A 19,837-nucleotide genomic window follows, 5' to 3' on the forward strand; every position below is an offset into this window, starting at 1 on the left:
AGACTTCACCCACAGGCTCCATCCCGATTTGGGACTGCCGTGAGCCTCATCTTCCTGGAAACGCTGAATGTCTCTAAGGGCGCAGAACCCCCCTGTGTCCTGAGGCCTAAAGAGCAGGAATGAATCAGACAAGGCAAGAGACAAGGGTTCTTTCACAACCGATTTATTTGCTGAACCTTCATGCCGAGCCTTGACAAACATGCAAGAGGATGAATTCGGAGCTTCAGGACCCACCCAGCTCCCTCCCAGGTGTCACAGGATCAAGGCACTTTCCCAACAGCCGGGCAACATCCGGGGCCCTGCTGACCCCGCCCTGATCTTGACGCAGCTGTAGGCTGAGTACCCACGTGCAGAGGACAGCTCTAAGCGGGCCCAGTCTGGGCCAAAACCCCACCTGAGACTGGCCACACCTCATCTACCCACCCCTGCTTGGATGTCCTGGCAACAGGTTGAGATGAAGGAGGCCGGGGGCAGGGGGTGGGGGCTCAGCTATCGTTCCCCTCACTCACCCTGACGCATGTCCCGGGCCCAGCGGCAGCAAGATGCCCAGCACAGAGCAAGCCGACTCTTCTGATTGGCTGAATGAGCAGTGGAGGACGCAGGCATGAGGGAGGCCTGACGCTTCTAGGGCCCAACAGCAGGTGCTCGGAGCCCCTTCAAAGAGCTGGATCTTGGGACCCCTGCCCGGCCAACTGCATTTCTTTGGTTTAGCACCAGCCTGAAGCCAAAGATCAGAACGAGCCTCCCCCACCCTCCAAGCTCTCCAGACTGGCCTAGGTGTGTCTACCGAAGGCCCCCTTTGTGCCAGGTAACTTGTGGGGTTCTCCGATCCACAAACACAAATCATCTAAAATGCAAAGCCGCTCCCAAGCATGGTGAACATCCGTCAAGGCCTCCCCTCCCGACTGCGTGGTGCTTAAGAGTTTATAAGGCTGGTTCACATCCAGGCGCACACCAACACTTCCATAAGGAGGAGGGCTGGGGGTCCCCACCGTACAGATGGGGAACGGAAGGCTTGGAGGAGGCAACTTGCCCGGTGCCTTCCAGGAGGGGTGGGCAAGAAGAGACGTGTAAGGTCATAGCAGCCGCCTCCCAGCAGGTACTTAGGAAATGGCCATCAAATTCGTGACTCTCAACCTGACCTGAAATGCTTTCGGAGTCAAGATGTAATTTTAGAGAGGAAATGATGGAGCAAGAATATACTGCTAGAGTTTCTGGCTGGAGCCACTGCCAGGATTCTGTGGGCCTCCCCCCCGAATAAAGCTGGGTCGCTATGGTGGCCTGGCACAAAGACAGGGACCCCTCCATTCCCACAAATGCCCCTCAGCCCCATATCTCATTTAACGCCCCCGCCCCCATCAGCCCTGGAGGGTGGGCTGATGGCCCCAGTTTGTAGACTGGGACATCAAGGCCCGGAGAGGGGAAAGCTGAGCCCAGGAGGCGCCCACACCAACTCTGAGGGTCCTGGGTTTGGGTCTTCTCCCCAGCACCCCACAAGGCCTCTGGGCCACCCACTAATCTGCCTTCTTGGTTTTCTTCTTCCTGGAGCCCTCGCTCAGCTCCTCCTTGGACTTAGCAGGCAGGGCTGAGTGCGGGGAGCCGGGCCCGCCGCCGCCGTGGGACCCGCCGTGGGACCCACCATGGTTGTCGTGGTAATGGTCATCCCCCCAGGCAGCCCCAAACAGCACAGGGCAGATGTAGCCCTCCAGAACATCAAAAGGGGAGCCATGAGAGTGAGTGGCCGTCAGGAACACCTGAGGTGGGATGGAAGGGGGGCAGGGAGACAGCGAGAGAGACAGAGGGAAACCGAGGCAGAAAGCAAAGTGGGGGGATGGGAGAGGGAAGAGGGGAGAGAAGGTCAGCCAGGTTAAGGTCAGAGGTAGCCCAGACCCCCCCCCCCCGGCTTTATGCACCCCCAGGAGGGTGACCAACTGTCCCAGGTTTCCCGGGATACGGAACTTCCGGTGTTGAAACCCAGATAGCATCGGGCACACGGAGACAGGCGATCTCCCCCCTTGCCTCCCACCTCGGCTCAGAGAGGAACAGTGCTTGGCCTGAGGTTGCTCACTGCCTTCCCCTTTTCAATGGCCTATGGGTCCCCTCCCCGCCAGCCAGCCAGCAGCCACGCTCCCCAGATGCATGGGGAAGGCAGTGTGGTCCCTGAAGATCCCCCGTGGGTGAGTCAACTCCAACTCAAGGCCTCAGGATCAGACCAGCACCATTCCTGGCCTAGCCTGGGTCCCCTGCGTCCTGAGTGTGCCTTCCCTGGGTCTCATCCCTCAGCTCTCCACTGCCAAGGCACAAGCTCCCCCCCACCCCCCGATTCTCCAAATGGACTTCGTACACTCTTGCCCCACTCTTAAGCTGGGCCCTCTGCCCAGAAGGCCTTATTCTTCTCACCCAGTCCCCTACCTGCTGGAACTCCTCTTATCAGACCTTCTTCCCATGCACGGACCTCCTGGCACCCCCTTCCCCAGCCCCCTGCCTTAGGGCTGTCCTTTCTGGGACACAAGACTACAAGCCCGAGCTCCCAGCCTGGAAGGTGCGGGTTGGGGTGGGTCAGGGCAGCAAGACTTACCTTACAGGACACCATGAACACGGTGAAGATGAAGGTAAGGCTGGCTTTGGACACGGGGAGCCAGCGGGTCTGCTGCAGGGTGAAGAGTATGGCTCCATACAGGCTGGCCTTTGTGGGGCTGGAGGGGGCAGCCTCAGTTACCGCGAGGCGCCAGCCACGCAGCCCAGGCCTTTTTACCTCTGGCCCCGACCCCGCCTGCCCACTGCCGGCCCCAGCTCACATCCCAGCTTCTCCTGAGCATGAGGTGGGAAGGGGCCTGCATGGCACGGATACGGTGGTGTCTCCCTGCACAGTAAAGGGTTAACAGGGCCCAGAGAGGTTCTTCTTTCTTCACTTCCTTACGGGATAGGTTTTCAATATTTTAACTTGTTGCAGAAGACAGACCCGTGACTTCCGTTCCTGATATCTGTTGTGCACCGCCGTCCTTAATGATGATAATTCTGCCTGGTATTTCCAAAGCACTCGCCTGCCAGGGACCGGTGCTGCGGAATCTATCCGTGTGGTTCCTGGGGGCCCCTCACCCTCAGCTGATGAGGCGGAAAAGGAATCCAAGGGGGGAAACCACCTGCCCACTTGGTTGCAGACAACACAGCTAGCTGTCTGGGTCCCCATTTCCTTGTCGGTGGCCCGAGGGTGGGAATACACTTTCGTGGGGGGGTGAAATGAGCGAATTCTCTCTTCCGAGGTGTGAAATGGGAAGTAATTGTCATGGGCGTATGGGCAAGCCTTTTAATTTTGTCATATTTAAATTTTTTTTTAATGTTCATTAATTTTTGAGAGAGAGAGAGACAGAATGCGAGTGGGTTAGGGGCAGAGAGAGGGGGAGACGCAGAATCCGAAGCAGGCTCCGGGCTCCGAGCTGTCAGCACAGAGCCCGACTCAAGGCTCAAACTCACGAGCTGTGAGATCATGACCTGAGCCGAAGTCAGAGGTCAACCGACTGAGCCACCCAGGCGCCCCTAATTTTGTCATATTTTAAATGGCCATGGTTTTTATTTGTTGTCGATTGGGAGAAAATTGAACTAGCCCAAACCAGTTAGGTCTTTTAAAAATGTATAGGCTACAGGGGCCCCTGGCTGGCTCAGTTGGTGGGATGTGTGACTCTTGATCTTGGGGATGTGAGTTCGAGCTCTGCGTTGGGTGTAGAGATGCCTTAAAAACAAAATCTTAAAAAAACAGCAATGTATGGGCTACATGCAGCATGAGGCCCTACGCGGAGTCCTGGATGCAGCTGGCTCTGCCCACCTCGTCCCAGCCACATTCCCCATCCGCGCTCTGTGCCATACACTCTCCACCAATGCTCTGTACTCCTCACCCCCCATCCATACTCTGTACCCTGACCCCCCAGAGCTGGGCAGAATCATTGCTCTTTTCTCACTTGACAGGTGGCAGAGGTGCTGGCCTCTGTCCAGAGGTTCCTCCTTTGCCAGAAAACTCCTACTCACTCTTCATAACCCGAGTCAAGTATCTCATCTCCCTGCAGCTCTGCCTGCCCCGCCCCCCTGGGCAGAGCCCTGGTTCCCCGTCTCTGGGTCCCCCAGCCTTGACCTCTGGAAGCTTCTGGAAGACAGAATCAGTGGCTGAGTCTTCCAAGTCACCAGGAGTATCCAACCCAGGGTCAGGCCCAAGAGGTACCTGTACATACAGGAAGGATGAGGGGTGGAAATGGGATACTCACAAGGACATGTGCAGGATCTCATTGGTCTCCGGCTTCCAGACCCCTCGGAGCAGCTGCTCAAATTTGGACATGAGGGCGACACCAGAGCCTACGAAGACAGGGTGCCCCTGAATGAGCCTGTCACCTCCAGCTCCCCCATTCTTCTCAGTTGAATTCCCAAGGAAGCAGCTTCTCCAGAGGGACACTGAGCCTGGGGGTCTGTTCATCAGTTGCAGCAGGGAAACTGAGGCTCAGAGAGGGTCACATGGCATATTCAGAGCAAAACTAGCATGAAGGAATTGAGGTCATATCCCATCTGCAAGGTATGTCTCAGACAAATCTGGGTTGTCTGCCCTGATGCCCTTAGGGAGTCCCGGATCCTGAGCTGTGCTGTGCATAAGGCTTCCAGAAGCCTCCCCATCCCAGTCTCTCTCCTCCTCAGGGCTCTGAACTCTCAATCTTTCTTAAGCCACTTGCCCTCCAAGAGGCATGCTGTAACTCTAGGGAATTTGTTCTGTAGTATAGGCTTCCTGGAGAGTAAATAAGGAGACCCATATGCAGACATAAATGATTATCATTCTAGAAGAATCTTTCCATTTACCCCAAATGTATTGGTTAAAGAGGTTGGACTCCTAGAGCTACTCCAGGAGTAGCTATGCTAATTGAGGTGCCTAGTATGTACCACTGGACCAGGGGTTCATATGTGGAGTGATTTTGCCCCTAAGGAGGCATTTGGAAATGTCTGGAAACACTTTTGGTTGTTGCAACTGGGGAGGGGGCTGCTACTGGTCAGCAAAGGCCAGGAATGCTGCTCAACATCCTATAAAGCACAAGACAGCCTCCACCTCAGAGCATGATCCAGCCCCATGTGTCAATGGTGTGCAGTACGCTGGAGCTCAGTAGAGGGTGAGTCTAGGCCCCGATATTTTCGCAGTACACACTTTGGTATTAGGGAGCAGGGATGAGGTGTCCAGTGGTGTTAGCACCTGCTTGAGCCTTCTTTCCCTGTCTTCCTTTTACCCCTTGGTCCACCTCTCCAACTATTATTGTCAAATTGTCTACTTCTCCTTTAACTTCCCTCAGTTCGTGCTTTATATATTTTGGTGTTTTTAGGTGCATACATGTTTGTAATTGTTACATCTTCCTCGTGGTGGATCGACCCGTCATTATAAAGTACCCCTCTTTATTTTTAGTAGCATTTTTGTTTGTTTGTTTTAAAGTCTGTCTTGGTCTACCTCCTAGCATAGCTAGAGGAGAGGGGAAAGGAGGCCTTCAGAGTAGTTAAGAATGTGTACGGTGAATTCAGAGGACCTAGAGACAGACCTCGTGGCACTCCCTTAGCTGTGTGACCGCGGGCAAGTGATTTCATTTCCTTCCTCAGTGAAAGGGGATGACATTAGACTTCTAAAGCAGGGTCTTAAGGATCAAATGGGGTAAGATGCACAAAGGGCTCAACTCAATCATGTCCTGGGTCATAAAGTCTTCACTGGGCATCCATGAACATGGACAGGAAACCGAACTACATCTTTTTCACGCCCCTCACTGAAACACAACCTTTCCTTCCATCGTGAAGGGAGGTAGTGAGCTGAGCAGGATTTGCAAGTCTGTGACTCCATCACCAACAGAATCCACAGATTTATTTCCTTTTCACGTTCCCGTGGTTGCAGATGGTTTCATAATATCGTTTGTGCTGGACAGCACTTCAAAAGGTTGAGAATTCCCTATTTGCTAACGAATGGTCTGTTATTGAGTGCCTCGGTAGAGATGTATAAAATGACTATGCCATACTAAAACTTTGTTTGATGCCTATTTTGAAATAACGGGCCTCTTTTATCATCATATATATTTCATTTTATGCACTTAAAAACATAAAAGTCTTTCCCGGACTCAAAAAGGGCCATGGTCCACAAAGGTTAAGAACCCCTATAGTTACAGGGGTGTGATTTCTTCTCCAGGAAGCATTTGGCAACATCTGGAGACACTTCTGGTTGTTACGCTGGCGGGTGCTACTGACTTCTGGTGGGGGGAGGCCAGGGATGCTGCTCTACATGTTACAACGCACGGGACAGCACCCCCCCCCTCCCCAGAGGGTGATCTGGCACCAAATATCAGAAGTGTTGCAGCTGAGAAAACATGCTTGAGAGACAGCCATCACTGTCTCGTTGTCCTGTTAATCTTTGACAGCTAAATTCCGGAAGAATTTTCCCATTTACTCTAAAGGTGTTGGCTAAAGACACTGGACTCCCGCAACAGTCCTGACACCCCTTAGCCTGGACCAATATCTATGCCGACCTGGGTGCCCGACATGTAGCACACTGAGCAGGGGTTCTTAACCGAGGTGATTTTTCCATCGTTATCATGGTCCTGTTTACCTTTGACCCAGCCGGTGGCAATCATGACGAACCACCCATGGTGGTAGTGGTGGTGGGCGTGATGGATGCCCACGGCGATCTTTCGGACTCTGACTACCTCCTTCATGGCCACAAATATAAGTTTCACAGGTAAGAAGCAGACACACTTGTAAAAGAGGTCCAGGGGGCAGAAGAAAATCAAGTACCTTTGGGGAGAGAATGAGGAGCGTCAGGGGGAGACAGACCGTGGGGGGTCCCTGGGAGGTTGGGTCCAGACCTCCCCTCTCCCCCAACTTGTTGGGCTCCGGACAGAGCTGGGCAGCGGAGAGCAGTGCGTTCAGGTCCACGGTGGAGGTTGTGCTGATGGGTCCTATTTCCTCCAACCTCCTGCCTCCCACCTCCCAGGTGGCTGGGTCACCCCTGCCCCTGGCTCTGCTCTCCCACACCCCACCAGCTTGACAGTGCTTACCAGACGGCCGAGGCCAGCAGGACGCTGGAATTGTTGCTGAAGTAGTCGATCAGGGGCTCCCCGAGGAGCAGATCCGCCAAGATGTAACTCCCGAAGCAGTGCAGCATGGCGCACAGCCAGGACGCCAAGGGATGGCGCCGGGACAGCTCGACTGCTCCTGGGGGGGGGGGGGGGAAGGGGCCATCATTGGGGTGCCAAGAGCATGCTTTGTCCCCATGCCCTCTGGTCAGCTTATCCTAATTCAGCTGCCTTTGCAGAGTGCCCGCCCCATGCCTTGCAGCTCGCCCATTTCAGAGGAAGAACCCAGGCTCAGAGAGGCGGGACACATGCCTGAGGTCACACAGAGGAAAGGCAGAGCTGGGTCGGGCCTCTCTCCTCTGTGCTCAGAGAGGTGGCAATGATTGGTAATGCCAGCTCCCAGTTAGCAGGCAGCTCCAGGTCGCAGACACCGGGTTCACATCTACATGAAGGACTCCTTCAATCGTCGTTGATACCCACCGCCAAGTGATCACTCTCATTATCCCCACAAAGAGAGGGAGGCGTGGAGATAGAGCCAAGCGCAGATGGGAACACTTCAATAGGGCTGCTGCTGCCTCGGGCTGATGCCAAGATCCCTACAGGCTCACGCCCAGCCTCTCGGTCTCTCCCTCTTTTTAAATTTTTATTATTGCGGTAAAATATACACGAAATGTACCACTTTCACCATTTTTTAAGTGCACAGCTCAGGGGCATTAGGCACATTCCCACTGTTGGTGCAACCATCATCGCCATCCATCTCCAGGACTTTTTCATCGTCCCCAACTGAAACTCTGTCCCCGTTAAACACTTAACTTCCCCGTTCTCTCCCTTCAGCCCCTGGTGTCCACCATTCTACTTTCGGTCTCTGTGAATCTGACCCCTCTAGGGACCCCATGTAGGTGGGATCACACAGTATCTGTCCTTTCGTAGTCTGGCTTATTTTCCTTAGCGTGATGTCCTCAAGGCACGCTCGTGTTGGAGCACAGCTAGTGTTAGAATTCCTTCTTTTTTAAGGTTGAAAAATATCCCATTAAATGGTTAGACCACATTTTGTTTCTTCAACTCATCCACCGATAGACGTCTGAGCTGTTCCCACCTTTTGGCTATTGTGAAGAACACGGCATGTACAAATATCTATCTGAGTTCCTGGTTTCAACTCTTGTGGTGACATATCCAGAAGTGGAATTGATGGGTCATATGATAATTCTATATTAACATTTTTTTTTAAGGTTTAAATATTTACTTATTTATTTATTTTGAGAGAGAGAGAGAGTAGGGGAGGGCCAGAGAGAGAGAGGGAGAGAGAAAATCCCAGGCAGGCTCCGCACTGCCAGCACTGAGCCCAACATGGGACTCGAACTTACGAACCACGAGTCCATGACCTGAGACAGAATCAAGAGTCAGACGCCCAACGGACTGAGCCACCCAGGCGCCCTATGCTTAATTGTTTGAGGAACTGCCATATTGTTTCCCATAACCGCTGCACGATTTCACATTCCCACCAACAGGGCATGAGGGTTCCACCTTCTCCACATCCTTGCCAACACTTGTTATTTTCTGTTACGAGCTAGTGGCCCGGAAGAAATAAAGACACACAAGCAGAAGGGGCCAAGCACAAATGCCACCTCCTCTAGGAAGGCTTCCTGGGTCTGCTGAGTCGGTCACTCCTGCCTCTGGGCTCCCACAACCCTGTGGACTTCATTCTACCATGGGCCTTGGTATTTTACTTAATTGTTCTTTTTTTGATTTTTCTTTTAATGTTTATTTTTGAAGGAGAGAGAGACAGCATGTGAGCGGGGGAGGAGCAGAGAGAGAGAGAGAAAGAGAGAGAGAGAGAGAGAGAGACAGAATTGGATGCAGGCTCCGGGCTGTCAGCACAGAGCCCAACGCGGGGCTCGAACTCACAGACCGCGAGATCACGACCTGAGCCGAAGTCGGACGCTCAACCAACTGAGCCACCCAGGGGCCCCAACTTAATTGTTAACACCAACGGGAAGTAGATGAGAGGTTGCCTCGGGCTAGAGGGAATGGGGGAGAATGGAGAGTGACAGTTAAAGGATAGAGGTTTCTTTTGGAGGGGATGGTCGCACAATTCTGTGAATATACTAAAAACCAATGAACAGGATGCTTTAAATGGGTGAATTGGGTAGTATATGAATTAGAGCCCAATAAAGCTGTTATAAAATAAACAACAACGGAAAAAATGTAACTTATTTCGGTTTCTGTAACGGAGGATACACACTCATAAATGATACTAAATTGAGTCTTCCTATGAACCCAAGGCAACAACAACAACAAAGGATGGTTCTGCTTAGCGGAGAGGAACAGGAATCCTCTCCCTCAAGAAGATGGCTCAGTGCATCGGCCTGCAACTTTACAAATCAGACAGCAGCGCCCCACCCCAGAGCATCTCAGTTGGGCAGTCTGGGGTGTGGCTGGGCTTACGGATTTTTTGATGCTTCTGGGTGATTCTTATGGGCAGCAATGTTGAACATCACACGGCGACAGAGGAATGAGCTGGCTGATGTCCCGATGTCCTGCAGCCCTGATAAGCCAAGATCTTCTATCCGTGGCTAGGAGGATAGGCTCCCAAGAACAATGGTTTCCAAACTGTGTTCCTAGGAACCCTGAGGATTTGCAGGAGAGACCAAATGGGAACGTTCTGGGTCCTTCACCCCATGTCCACCAGAGCATACCTGCATTTACTGCTTCATCTCAGTGTTCAAGACAAGCCTTTGTTTTGTTTTGTTTTGTTTTGTTTTGTTTTGTTTTGTTTTAAAGCTATCTCTGTGCTGGGGGCACCTGGCTGGCTCAGTTGGAAAAGCATGAGACTCTTGATCTCGGGGTTGTGAGTTAGAGCCCCGCATCGGGTATAGAGATTGCGTAAAAATAAAACCTTTGGGGTGCCTGGGGGGCCCAGTTAAGTGTCCGACTCTTGATTTCAGCTCAGGACATGATCTCACAGTTCATCAGTTCCAGCCCTGCATAAGGCTCTGTGCTGACAGCATGGAACCTGTTTGGCATTCTCTCTGTCTCTCCCTCTCTACCCCTTCCCCATTTGCATGCTTTCTCTCTGTCTCAGAATAAATAAATAAACTAAAAAAAAAAAAAAGAACTTTAGAAAAAAAAAAGCGAATGTCAATACTGCCGAATAAAGTCAGTAGCTGGTGTTACTGGGATTGTAGCAGTGTCAATTTCCTGGTTGGAGTAATGAGCTACCAGTATGTAAGACGATCTCGTTGGGGGAAGCTGGGGGAAGGGGACTTGGGAACTCTTCGCACGACTTTTGCCACTTCTTACGAGTTTTTAACTTTTTAAAAAATGTGTTTAATTCCCACATTGAAATAGAGGGCAAAGGTCTAGTTCTTAAAAAGTAAGTTTATAGGGGCGCCTGGGTGGCTCAGTCGGTTGGGCATCCGACTTTGGCTCAGGTCACGATCTCACAGTCCGTGAGTTCGAGCCCCGCATCAGGCTCTGGGCTGATGGCTCGGAGCCTGGAGCCTGCTTCCGATTCTGTGTCTCCCTCTCTCTCTGCCCCTCCCCCGTTCATGCTCTGTCTCTCTCTGTCCCAAAGATAAATAAACGTTAAAAAAAATTTTTTTTAAAGTAAGTTTATAAAAACTATCTAGGGGAATAGGATTAATGCCTCTGAATCAAATCCTTACACTTTGTATTATGTAAAGTCTTTAGAATCTTTATAAATAGGTTCTATCATTATGTCAAATTATTTTGTTTGTTTCAAGTAATCTCTATGCCCAATGTGGGGCTCGAACTCACAGCCCCGAGATCAAGAGTTGTATGTTCTACCGACTGAGCCAGCCAGGTGTCCCCTAGCTTCATGTTAACATCGCCATAATCTTCTGTAGCCACACCCCAGAGTTGCAACCTGGTGTTTCCTGCTGGGATGACTATTGATTTCTTGATTTCTTCCCTCCCCCACTAGTTTCATTTTCCAGAGAATGCTTTTAGGATTAAGCCGTAAGGCACAGACACTTAGCTCTCATGGCCAGAGCAGGTACCAAAGACTCCCCTTAAATGATTTACTTGAATCCAGTGACAACGCCACTCAATGTGGATGTGAAATGACAAGGTTACAGGTGATCTGTTAATCAAAAGACTAATCAAAATAAATGATCCCAGGTTTGGCTTGTTGTTGTTGTTTTTTTTTAAGGTTACTTTGTTTCTAGAAATTGGATGCCTCTTGTCTCTAAGTTGTCAAATCTGAATGCGTGGCCTCTCCATGACATGCACTACGTCTGAAGCTATTGACATCAATACCTATGCATATGGTCGATACACTCAAAACATTGATTTGGTCTTAGTCCTTCGTTGAATATGGGGACCTCATCAGTCTTACCTGCTGCTGCCCCCCCGCCCCCACCACCGTGCGTGGCACTGTGCCTGACACACAGTAGTGAGAGAATGAACTCCTGCCCTCACAGAGCTTACATTCTTGCAAATGTGGGCAGAACAGCTCGCAGGCATTGAGGTTGTGTTTGCGCACTTTGGGATGCACCGTATGAAAACCTCCCCTGCTCTATCTCTTTGTGGAGTTACTATTTTGTCCCAGGCAACTGTCAGCCTTGACTCTATCCTGGAGAGCTTTTAATCACGCATAACAGAGGGATCAACATCCCCACTTGCAGCGAGTTATATGGGGGACCAGTGTCCCCCTGCCCAGAATGCATGTCCGCTGGAACCTCAGAATGTGACCTTATTTGGAACAGGGTCAGTGTAGGGTTTTCATTCCAAGGAACATGAAGTCCAATCCCTTCTGTAGAAGGAGCTGCCTTCTTAGCTTGGTCAACTTTATAGAGAAGTGGCGGGGGGGGGGGGGGCTAGGAGTATGTGCCCCCGCTCCAGAGGGAAAAAAAAAAAGCCCCAGTTTCCCTCCATACACACAGTTGGGAGAATCCATAGGCAACACCATCTTGGAGGCAGTTTGGCAACACTGAGGAAATCTGAGGCTGTGCGTTGCCCATGTCTCAGCAATTCTGCTCCTCAGGGCTGACTCAAAAGAAACTAGCAAAGGAGACCGGGGTGGGGGTCAGGGGGAGGATTCCACCGCCACACTGTTATATACTATCTCTTAGTGAGGGGTGGAGACTCACACAAAATGGGTTACCACAGAGCCGCTATTTAAAAGTGAACTAGATTGGGGCGCCTGGGGGGGCTCAGTCGGTTAAGCGTCTGACTTCGGCTCAGGTCACCATCTCAAGGGTCCCTGAGTTCAGGCCCCGCATCGGGCTCTGTGCTGACAGCTCAGAGCCCGGAGCCTGCTTCCGATTCTGTGTCTTCCTCTCTCTCTGCCTGTCCCCTGCTCGTGCTCAGTGTCTCTCTCAAAATTAAAGATTAAAAAAATTTTTTAGTAAAAAATAAATAAGTAAAAGTGAATTAGATCTATGGCCCTGGAACAAAATCCCTTCTGGTTGAGAACCACCCCTCTAGATAAATCCACGTGGATAAATCCCGTACGGTTATTACTGAGTAAAAACGTTAGGTTGCAACAGGATACATTTATGTATATCTTAAGAATATATTTGAAACAACATACTCCATGTAGTTTAGAGACACATACACAGCAGAGAAGGTGTAAATACAGGCGTGGGAACAATACGAGCCAATTTTAGGGTGGCGGTCACATCTAGAGAAGGAGGGACGGGGAAGGGACAGGGTTGGCTGGGTCTCTATTTATTTATTAAAAAAAATCATCTGAGGGGCACCTGGGTGGCTCTTTCAGTGGAGCGTCCGACTTCTGCTCAGTTCATGATCTCATGATTCCTGGGTTCAAGCCCCGCATCGGGCTCACGGCTGTCAGCGTGGAGCCGGCTTCGGATACTCTGTCCCCCTAGCTCTCTGCCCCTCCCCCACAGCGCTCTCTATCTCAAAAATAAATGAGCATAGAAAAAAAAAATAAATGAGCATAAGAAATATCTGAAGCAAGTCTATGTTCACATCTGTTAAATCTGTGTAGAGGGAAGAGCGGTATCTGTGATATCTATTCTATGTGTATGAAATATTTAATCACCAAAATGGGTGAAAACAAGAGTCTCCTGGAAAGCTGATAAGCAGGAGGGCTATGGGCTACTCATCTGCCTTATCACACTGGGCTCCACACTCTGTACTGAGCCCCCTCGCTACCTGTCCCCTCTCTGATGGCCATGACCAGAGGGCCAGGAGCCAGGGAAGTCTTGGGTGGGCAGGGGGATCCTGTTCCTCCAGGAACGGGAGGTCTTCGGTGGGCAGTGGGGCGCCAGGCTACATCCTATCTGCAAGAACCCAACAAAAATATCCGGAAGACTCTTAAAAAATCATGTTCACAGCAGCACTGTTCACAACTGCCAAAGGGTAGACACAACCCAAGTGTCCACCAATAGATGAACGGATAAACAGAATGTGATCGAGCCACACAATGAAATATGATTCAGCCTTAAAGAGAAGTGAAATCCTACAACGTGAACAAATCTTGAAGACGTGCTAAGTGAGAGAAGCCAGACACAAAAGGTCACATGGTGTATGATGTCATCTATAGGAAATGTCCAGAAAAGGCAAATCCATAGAAACAGACAGCAGGTTAGTGGTTGCCAGGGGCTGGGGGTTGGGGGGAAGGGGGAAACAGGGAGTGACTCTTCATGGGTATGGGGCTTCCTTTGGGGTGAGGAAAGTGTTCCAAACTTAAATATTCCATATAGGTGGAATCATATCACATGCCTTTTACCTCTGGCTTTCACTGAGTGCAATATTTTCAAGGGTAATATTCATCTTTCTCTGCTGTGAGGTATTCCATGATAGGAACAGATCACAAGGTATTTATCCATGCTCTTTTTTTATTAAAAAATTGTTTTTTAATGTTTGTTTACTTATGAAAAAGAGAGAGAGCACAAGTGGGGGAGGGACAGAGAGAGAGGGAGACACAGAATGTGAAGCAGGCTCCAGGCTCTGAGCTGTCAGCACAGAGCCCGACGCGGGGCTCGAACCCACAAGCCATGTGATCATGACCTGAGCCAAAGTCAGATGCTTAACCGACTGAGCCACCCAGGCACCCCGTCTATTCTCTTGCACAAACCACATTTTATAATCAGGAAACCTGCCTCATAAAAGTTGTTTGAGAGGAAGTCCTAAACATACTCCCCTTTTTCTTTGTCCCCCCCCGCCAAACTAACCAGGTGACCTTGGACAGACCATTTTTGCTCTGTGTCTGGCTCCTTCTATCAGGTGTGAACCCCAATCCCCTCTTTGCCCAGCTCCTAACAAGGGCTGGTATTGAACTTTCCCTCCTCACCCTGGGGTTACAAGCCCAGAGTGCATCTTCTCCCCGCCCTCAGGGTCGTCCTAAGTCTTAGCATTTACAAAGGTCCTACAGTATGAAGCAGAATGTTCTTTCCTCTTCTTTGGGGCGTCTATTTAAAATGTGGCCAGCTGAGAGTTAATCCTTCAGAGCAACTGGTGGGTCCCGCAGGAGCCGGGTCAGGTGAGGCACCCATGTTTTGCAGAAATGGATACCTCGGCATCTAAAAATAACCCTGAGGGGTTGAATTCTTTCCAGGGTCATTCTTGTGCCCTCTGGGACCATCCCAGGGACTGAGGCCAGGGAGTGGGGGAAGGGGCTTTTGTGGGAGTAAAGCAGGCTCCCGTGGGTGGGTCCTGGTAGAAAAGTCACAGGCCCACGGTGGCCTCGGGCAAATGACTGCCTCCCACTAGCCTCCGCTTCCTCTGCTTTCAAAAGAAGAGAATGAGAGCACCCCCTCCTCAAGTTGTGATGATTCAATGCGATGTGCACGATTATCAACACGCTTCTCAGCGCTATCAACCTTAGTGATCTCAGGATGAGTCTCCCCATTGCCACAGATGAGAAGACTGAGGCTGATGGGGGATGGGCCTGCCCTGAAGATCCACAGCAAGGTGGTGGCTGAGAACCTTCCCCCGGGGGCTCTTTCCCTTTGCCAGACTCCTTCCTGGCTTCTCTTGCTGGGTTTTGGGGTGGCATCAGGATCCAGGAGAATGTGGGTTGCAATCCCAGGTTTGCCACCAAAGCGTTCCCCTCTCACTGGGTGAGCCCAGGCTAGTCACTCCTCTCCTCGGGCCTCAGCTGGTGTATTTGTGTATAACGGGTGGTGCTGGCTAGAGTGACCAACCACTCCGGGGTGGCCCGGGACCGAGGACCTCCTGGGACATGGGACTTCTGATGCTTGTCTTAATTGAACCTGGGCGAGGTGGTCACCCCAGTGCTCTTACTCATTTCAAAGGGCGCCAGTGAGGACAAAAAGAAATTATTGCTTAGTGCTTAGCAATTATGCAAGAGTTATTCCTGGAACTGGATCTAAAATGGAAAGTACCTGTGGGTGGAAATTTTAGCTGATGGATTTATAAAAATCGGCTCTGCCTGAGGAGGGAGGAGGAAGCTCCCCTCAGGTTCCTCATTCTGGCCTGGGGTGGGCAGCACAACATTCCCTCTCCGGGGGTCAGTGTCCTGTCTGTGGATGACAGGGAAGCACTAGAAGGTTCCACGGGGCGCTCTCAGCTCTGCCTTGGCTAATGTGCTATATAGTCTGAGGTCTAAACGTAAGAGATGTATTTACAGAGACTCTCAGTGACTTTAGGGCAAGTCTTCCCCTGAGCCTTCGAGTTCAGCCACCTGCCTTGGTTTCTTTCCCTGTGAGAGACAGCGGCCCTCTGCCCTGGAAGAACTTACAGTTTGTGCCAGAGGTCCCAAAACAGGGGTCGAGGAGCCGTCTCTTTAGCCCCACAGCATTTTAGAAAATGTTCAAACTGCAACAAAGACATCTTTCAGTAGGTGAATAATGACACTACGGTGCATACACACCATGGGATCTTACTCGGCAATAAACAGGAATGAGCTCTCAGGCCCGAAAACACATGGACGAGGCTTAAATGCATGTTGCTATAGGGGAAAGAAGCCAGTCTGAAATGGCCATACACTGTACGATCCGAATTCCATGACAGTCTGCAGAAGGCAAAACCATGGAGACAGTAAAAAGATCAGTGGTTGCCAGGGGCTTGGGGGAGGGGGCAGGATGATTACGTGGGGCTTGGCAGATTTTTAGGTTAGTGAAACTATCTGTATACTATAATGGTGGATATGCGTTAGGCATGTGTCAAAATCCACAACATGTACAACACAAAGTAACCCTAATGTAAACTATAGACCGTGCTTGATAAGATGTACAGTGATGATAATAACGATGTGGATAAATGAGGTTGGTTTGTTGATTGTGACAAATGTACCCCTCTGTGCAGAATGTTGATGGTGGCGGAGGTCAGAGAGTAGATGGAAACTGTAACTCAGCTTCATTTTGCTGTGGATCTAAAACTGTTCTAGAGGGGCGCCTGGGTGGCTCAGTTGGTTAAGCGTCCGACTTCGGCTCAGGTCATGATCTCACGGTCTGTGAGTTCGAGCCCTGCGTCGGGCTCTGTGCTGACTGCTCAGAGCCTGGAGCCTGTTTCAGATTCTGCGTCTCCCTCTCTCTCTGACCCTCCCCCGTTCATGCTCTGTCTCTCTCTGTCTCAAAAATAAATAAACGTTAAAAAAAATTTTTTTTTAAATTAAAAAAATAAAACTGTTCTAGAAAAAAGTCTATTGGTCTGGAAGGTTCTTTGGATAGGTCAAGGCTTAAAGTATCCGGGACTGTCATTCATTCATCATTCAATCGTTCGGTCATGCAGCCAACATCCACTGCTTCCTCTCCTCTTCCCGTAGAGAGCTGGGGGTCCTGGAGGTGAGAGACCTGGTCCCCCCTGCCCCTACTGAGAAGCTCCAGGTCTAATAAGGAGATCCTGCCTCTTTTAGCCCATCACTTTTTAAATATTATGCAGATTTTGATTCAGCAGGTCTGGGGTGAGGGGGAGTGGTGCCTGGCATTCTGCATTTCTTAACCAGCTCCCAGGGGACATAGATGCTGTTCACCTGAGGACCACACTCTGAGCTTTGTCCTCATTCAGGCTTCTCATGAAAGCCTGACCTGGAAAATGCCTGCATCCCAGGAAACACATCCTCCCACGGCCTTACAAATGATGGTAACTACCTCTCACAAGTGCCTTAGACCCTACTACTGACAAAGGTCTCAATAGAGTTTCACAACAGCCAGGCAGAAGAGTCCAGGATTACGTTCCAATGAGCCTATTTCATAGATGAGTGAGCTGAAGAAGCTCTCGGAGGCGCAGTAACCAGCCCGGTGTTTCCTCAGTGGTAGAGGCAGAACTGACTCCTAATTCAGAGATTTTTTTTTCCTAAAAGCCAGCTTGGCTGTCGGCTTCACAGGTGTGCTACCTGTGCAACTGCCCAGGACCCTGTGCTCAGAGGGGCCTCCCATTCAGTTTAGTGTTCTGCTGTCACTGTCTTGAGATTCTTAAGTTCTAAATGAGGGGGCCCAACAATTCTACAGCTGGTTCTGCAATCAGCACACAGATACTGAGAAGAAAGCTTTATAGAGGCTTGGCAGGAACACCAAACCGGAGGGCTAACAGCTAAGTCCAAGTCACCTCCCTTTTCTAAGGGGAAGCAATCATAGTGATTTCCGGGGTCAGGCAGACCTGGGTTTGAATCCCAAGGTTGTCATCTACCAGCCCTGGGACCACAGGCTCATTGCATTATGTAAATTACCTTAGTCACTATTTCCTATTTCCCCAGTTACAAATGGGGATATTCTGATTCGGTTTATCTGGGGGCGGAGATGAGATGGGGGCTTAAGAGGCCCCAGGAGCCTCTGATAAGCGGCTAGGGTTCAGAACCACTGAACCTTCCCAACCTTCAGGAACCTTCAGGCTCCAGTGCGTCTAGTTCAGATGATTCACTCTGTGACTGGCAGAAACATCTCGACCCCTCTTGCAAGCTCCTGGCCAGCCTGAAGACCTCTTTCTTCCAGACGCTTGTGTCTTACGTTGCTAACGGGGCTCCTGCCCTCCACGGTTTTAGATAGCCCAAGGTGTGCTAGGTTCTGTACTTGCCCAGGGGCCTGGCCTGAGCCACCACAAATTCGTCCTGGACAGGAAATACAGCCCTGTGTTCATGCTAAGACAATACAAAGGTTATTTTGCTTTGCAAAGTAACTGGTCTCCAGAACAGCTTTTAAAGAATAGGCTTTAGCTTGTGGGTGGACAAAAATAAAATGGAATAAAAACACTTGGCAAGCTGACTATGATCCCATTTGCATAAAATCATGTTTCTACATCTCTACAGGGTTATAAATGCATAGAAGAGAGGTCTGGAAGGGTCGACAACACATTAACTGTAATTATCTCTTTCTCCTTTGCATTTCTCAGCTTGATTTTTAAATATACAGAAGCACCTATTTTTATCATCTGAAAAAAAAAAAAAAAAGCTATTTCTATTCTGCCAGAAAAATATAGGAGTGATTTCATCTAAGTGGGAGAAAGTTTCGGGATGATTGATCCCTTTTCTAAGGCTAAATTCTCAACTCCCTTTCCTTTGCTGGCGTGCTATAATAGTTATAACACCAGGAGATGAACAAGAAACATTGGGTGAGCCTTGTATAAAAATAGAACACATTCTAAGGAGGCTATTTACCATCACTTAAAAAATGTTTTCAAAAGACCCAAGAACCAGAGTCTTTCTTCTCTCCTGCGATTCTCCACGGGGGTCTGGAGCTGGCGGGGGTAGCTAACCCCGAATCACCCTGCCCTAGGGCCGGGTCTGCTCAGTCAGTGGAAGGATTCGAGCCAGGGCTGAAAGAATTCCTGCCGGGAGAGGAGACCCAGCTTCGCCCGGCCGGAGGAGGAGGGGAGATTGCCCGAGGGCCGCAGCGGAGAGGGGGCGCCGGTGTCACTTTCTCAGAACCGGATTACTGCCCCCAGCACGGCCGGCCCTTATATAGACACTCAGCAGCCGCTCGGGCTCCGCGCGCCAAGGGCAAGAGGGGAGGTCAAGGCTGCGGCCGGCCGGCCAGGACATCTGGACTGGCCCGCAGCGCCGACCCCCGCCTGCGCCCTCACCAAGACCTACGCCGCTTGCGCAAGTTCTCAGGACCATGCCAGGATCCCTGACCTGCTCTCCCAGCCCCCTCCCAAGCACCTGTTCCCCCTCCTCTGAACAATCCCGTTCCTCTGCTGCCCTTCAGCGCGTATCTGCTCCCCCTCCCCCAGCCTCACAATCCCGGGGGCTTCTCTCCTTGCTCTCCCTCTTGTCTCCCACCCCCCCCTCCGCCCACCCCATGTGGAAGAACCGCATGATCCCGGCACCTGCTGCTCCCCGGAACCAGTCCCTCGGACTGTCCCCCCAGCATCTAGGGCATCCCCTGCCTCGGACCCGCAGGTTTACCCCCGCCCCCCGCCCCCTCCCCGCGATGCCAGCCCCCGCGGGCTCCTGGCCCTGGCTCACCTGGCTCATACTTGAGGTAGAGAATGGAGACGATGAAGTAGCTGAGGTCGAAGACCGGGAAGAGCGGCACCCGCGAGAAGCTGAGCGCCAGCTCGCCTAGGCTCAGCGCCGAGAGCAGCTCCATGGCGCCCGCCGGGTCCCACCCCAGCCCCCGGCCCAGTAAGTCCCGCAGCCCGCGGCCCGGCAACTGCGCCCCCGCCGCTGGACCCGCCCCCGCCCGCCAGGCGCCGCCCCCAACCCGGCCCCCGCGGGAGAGGAGGGACGGCCCCAGGCCCCGGGGCGGGTGGTGGGGCCGTTCTGTCCCTTGAAGCCTAGTCGGGTGTCCCCTACTCCGTCCCTCGGGCCATCGCGACCACATTCAGCCCAGCGAGGCGGGGTGCAGGGGTCCCTGTGGTGTGCGTTGGACAGG

General features: G+C 51.4%; 1 protein-coding gene across 1 annotated transcript; it reads right to left on the bottom strand.

The window, feature by feature from the left end:
* Positions 1-147: 147 nt before the first annotated feature.
* TMEM38A (transmembrane protein 38A) lies at positions 148-19,638 on the bottom strand. Its single transcript, XM_027038253.2, has 6 exons — positions 19,429-19,638; positions 7,056-7,212; positions 6,608-6,792; positions 4,257-4,344; positions 2,579-2,696; positions 148-1,754 (listed from the first exon to the last, which is right to left on the bottom strand). Exons 1-6 carry the CDS (start codon positions 19,550-19,552, stop codon positions 1,515-1,517), a joined length of 912 nt encoding a protein of 303 aa, XP_026894054.1. The 5' UTR covers positions 19,553-19,638; the 3' UTR covers positions 148-1,514.
* Between the last annotated feature and the right edge of the window lie 199 nt (positions 19,639-19,837).

The sequence above is a fragment of the Acinonyx jubatus genome, chromosome A2 (genome assembly GCF_027475565.1).
Source record: "Acinonyx jubatus isolate Ajub_Pintada_27869175 chromosome A2, VMU_Ajub_asm_v1.0, whole genome shotgun sequence".
Taxonomy (NCBI): domain Eukaryota; kingdom Metazoa; phylum Chordata; class Mammalia; order Carnivora; family Felidae; genus Acinonyx; species Acinonyx jubatus.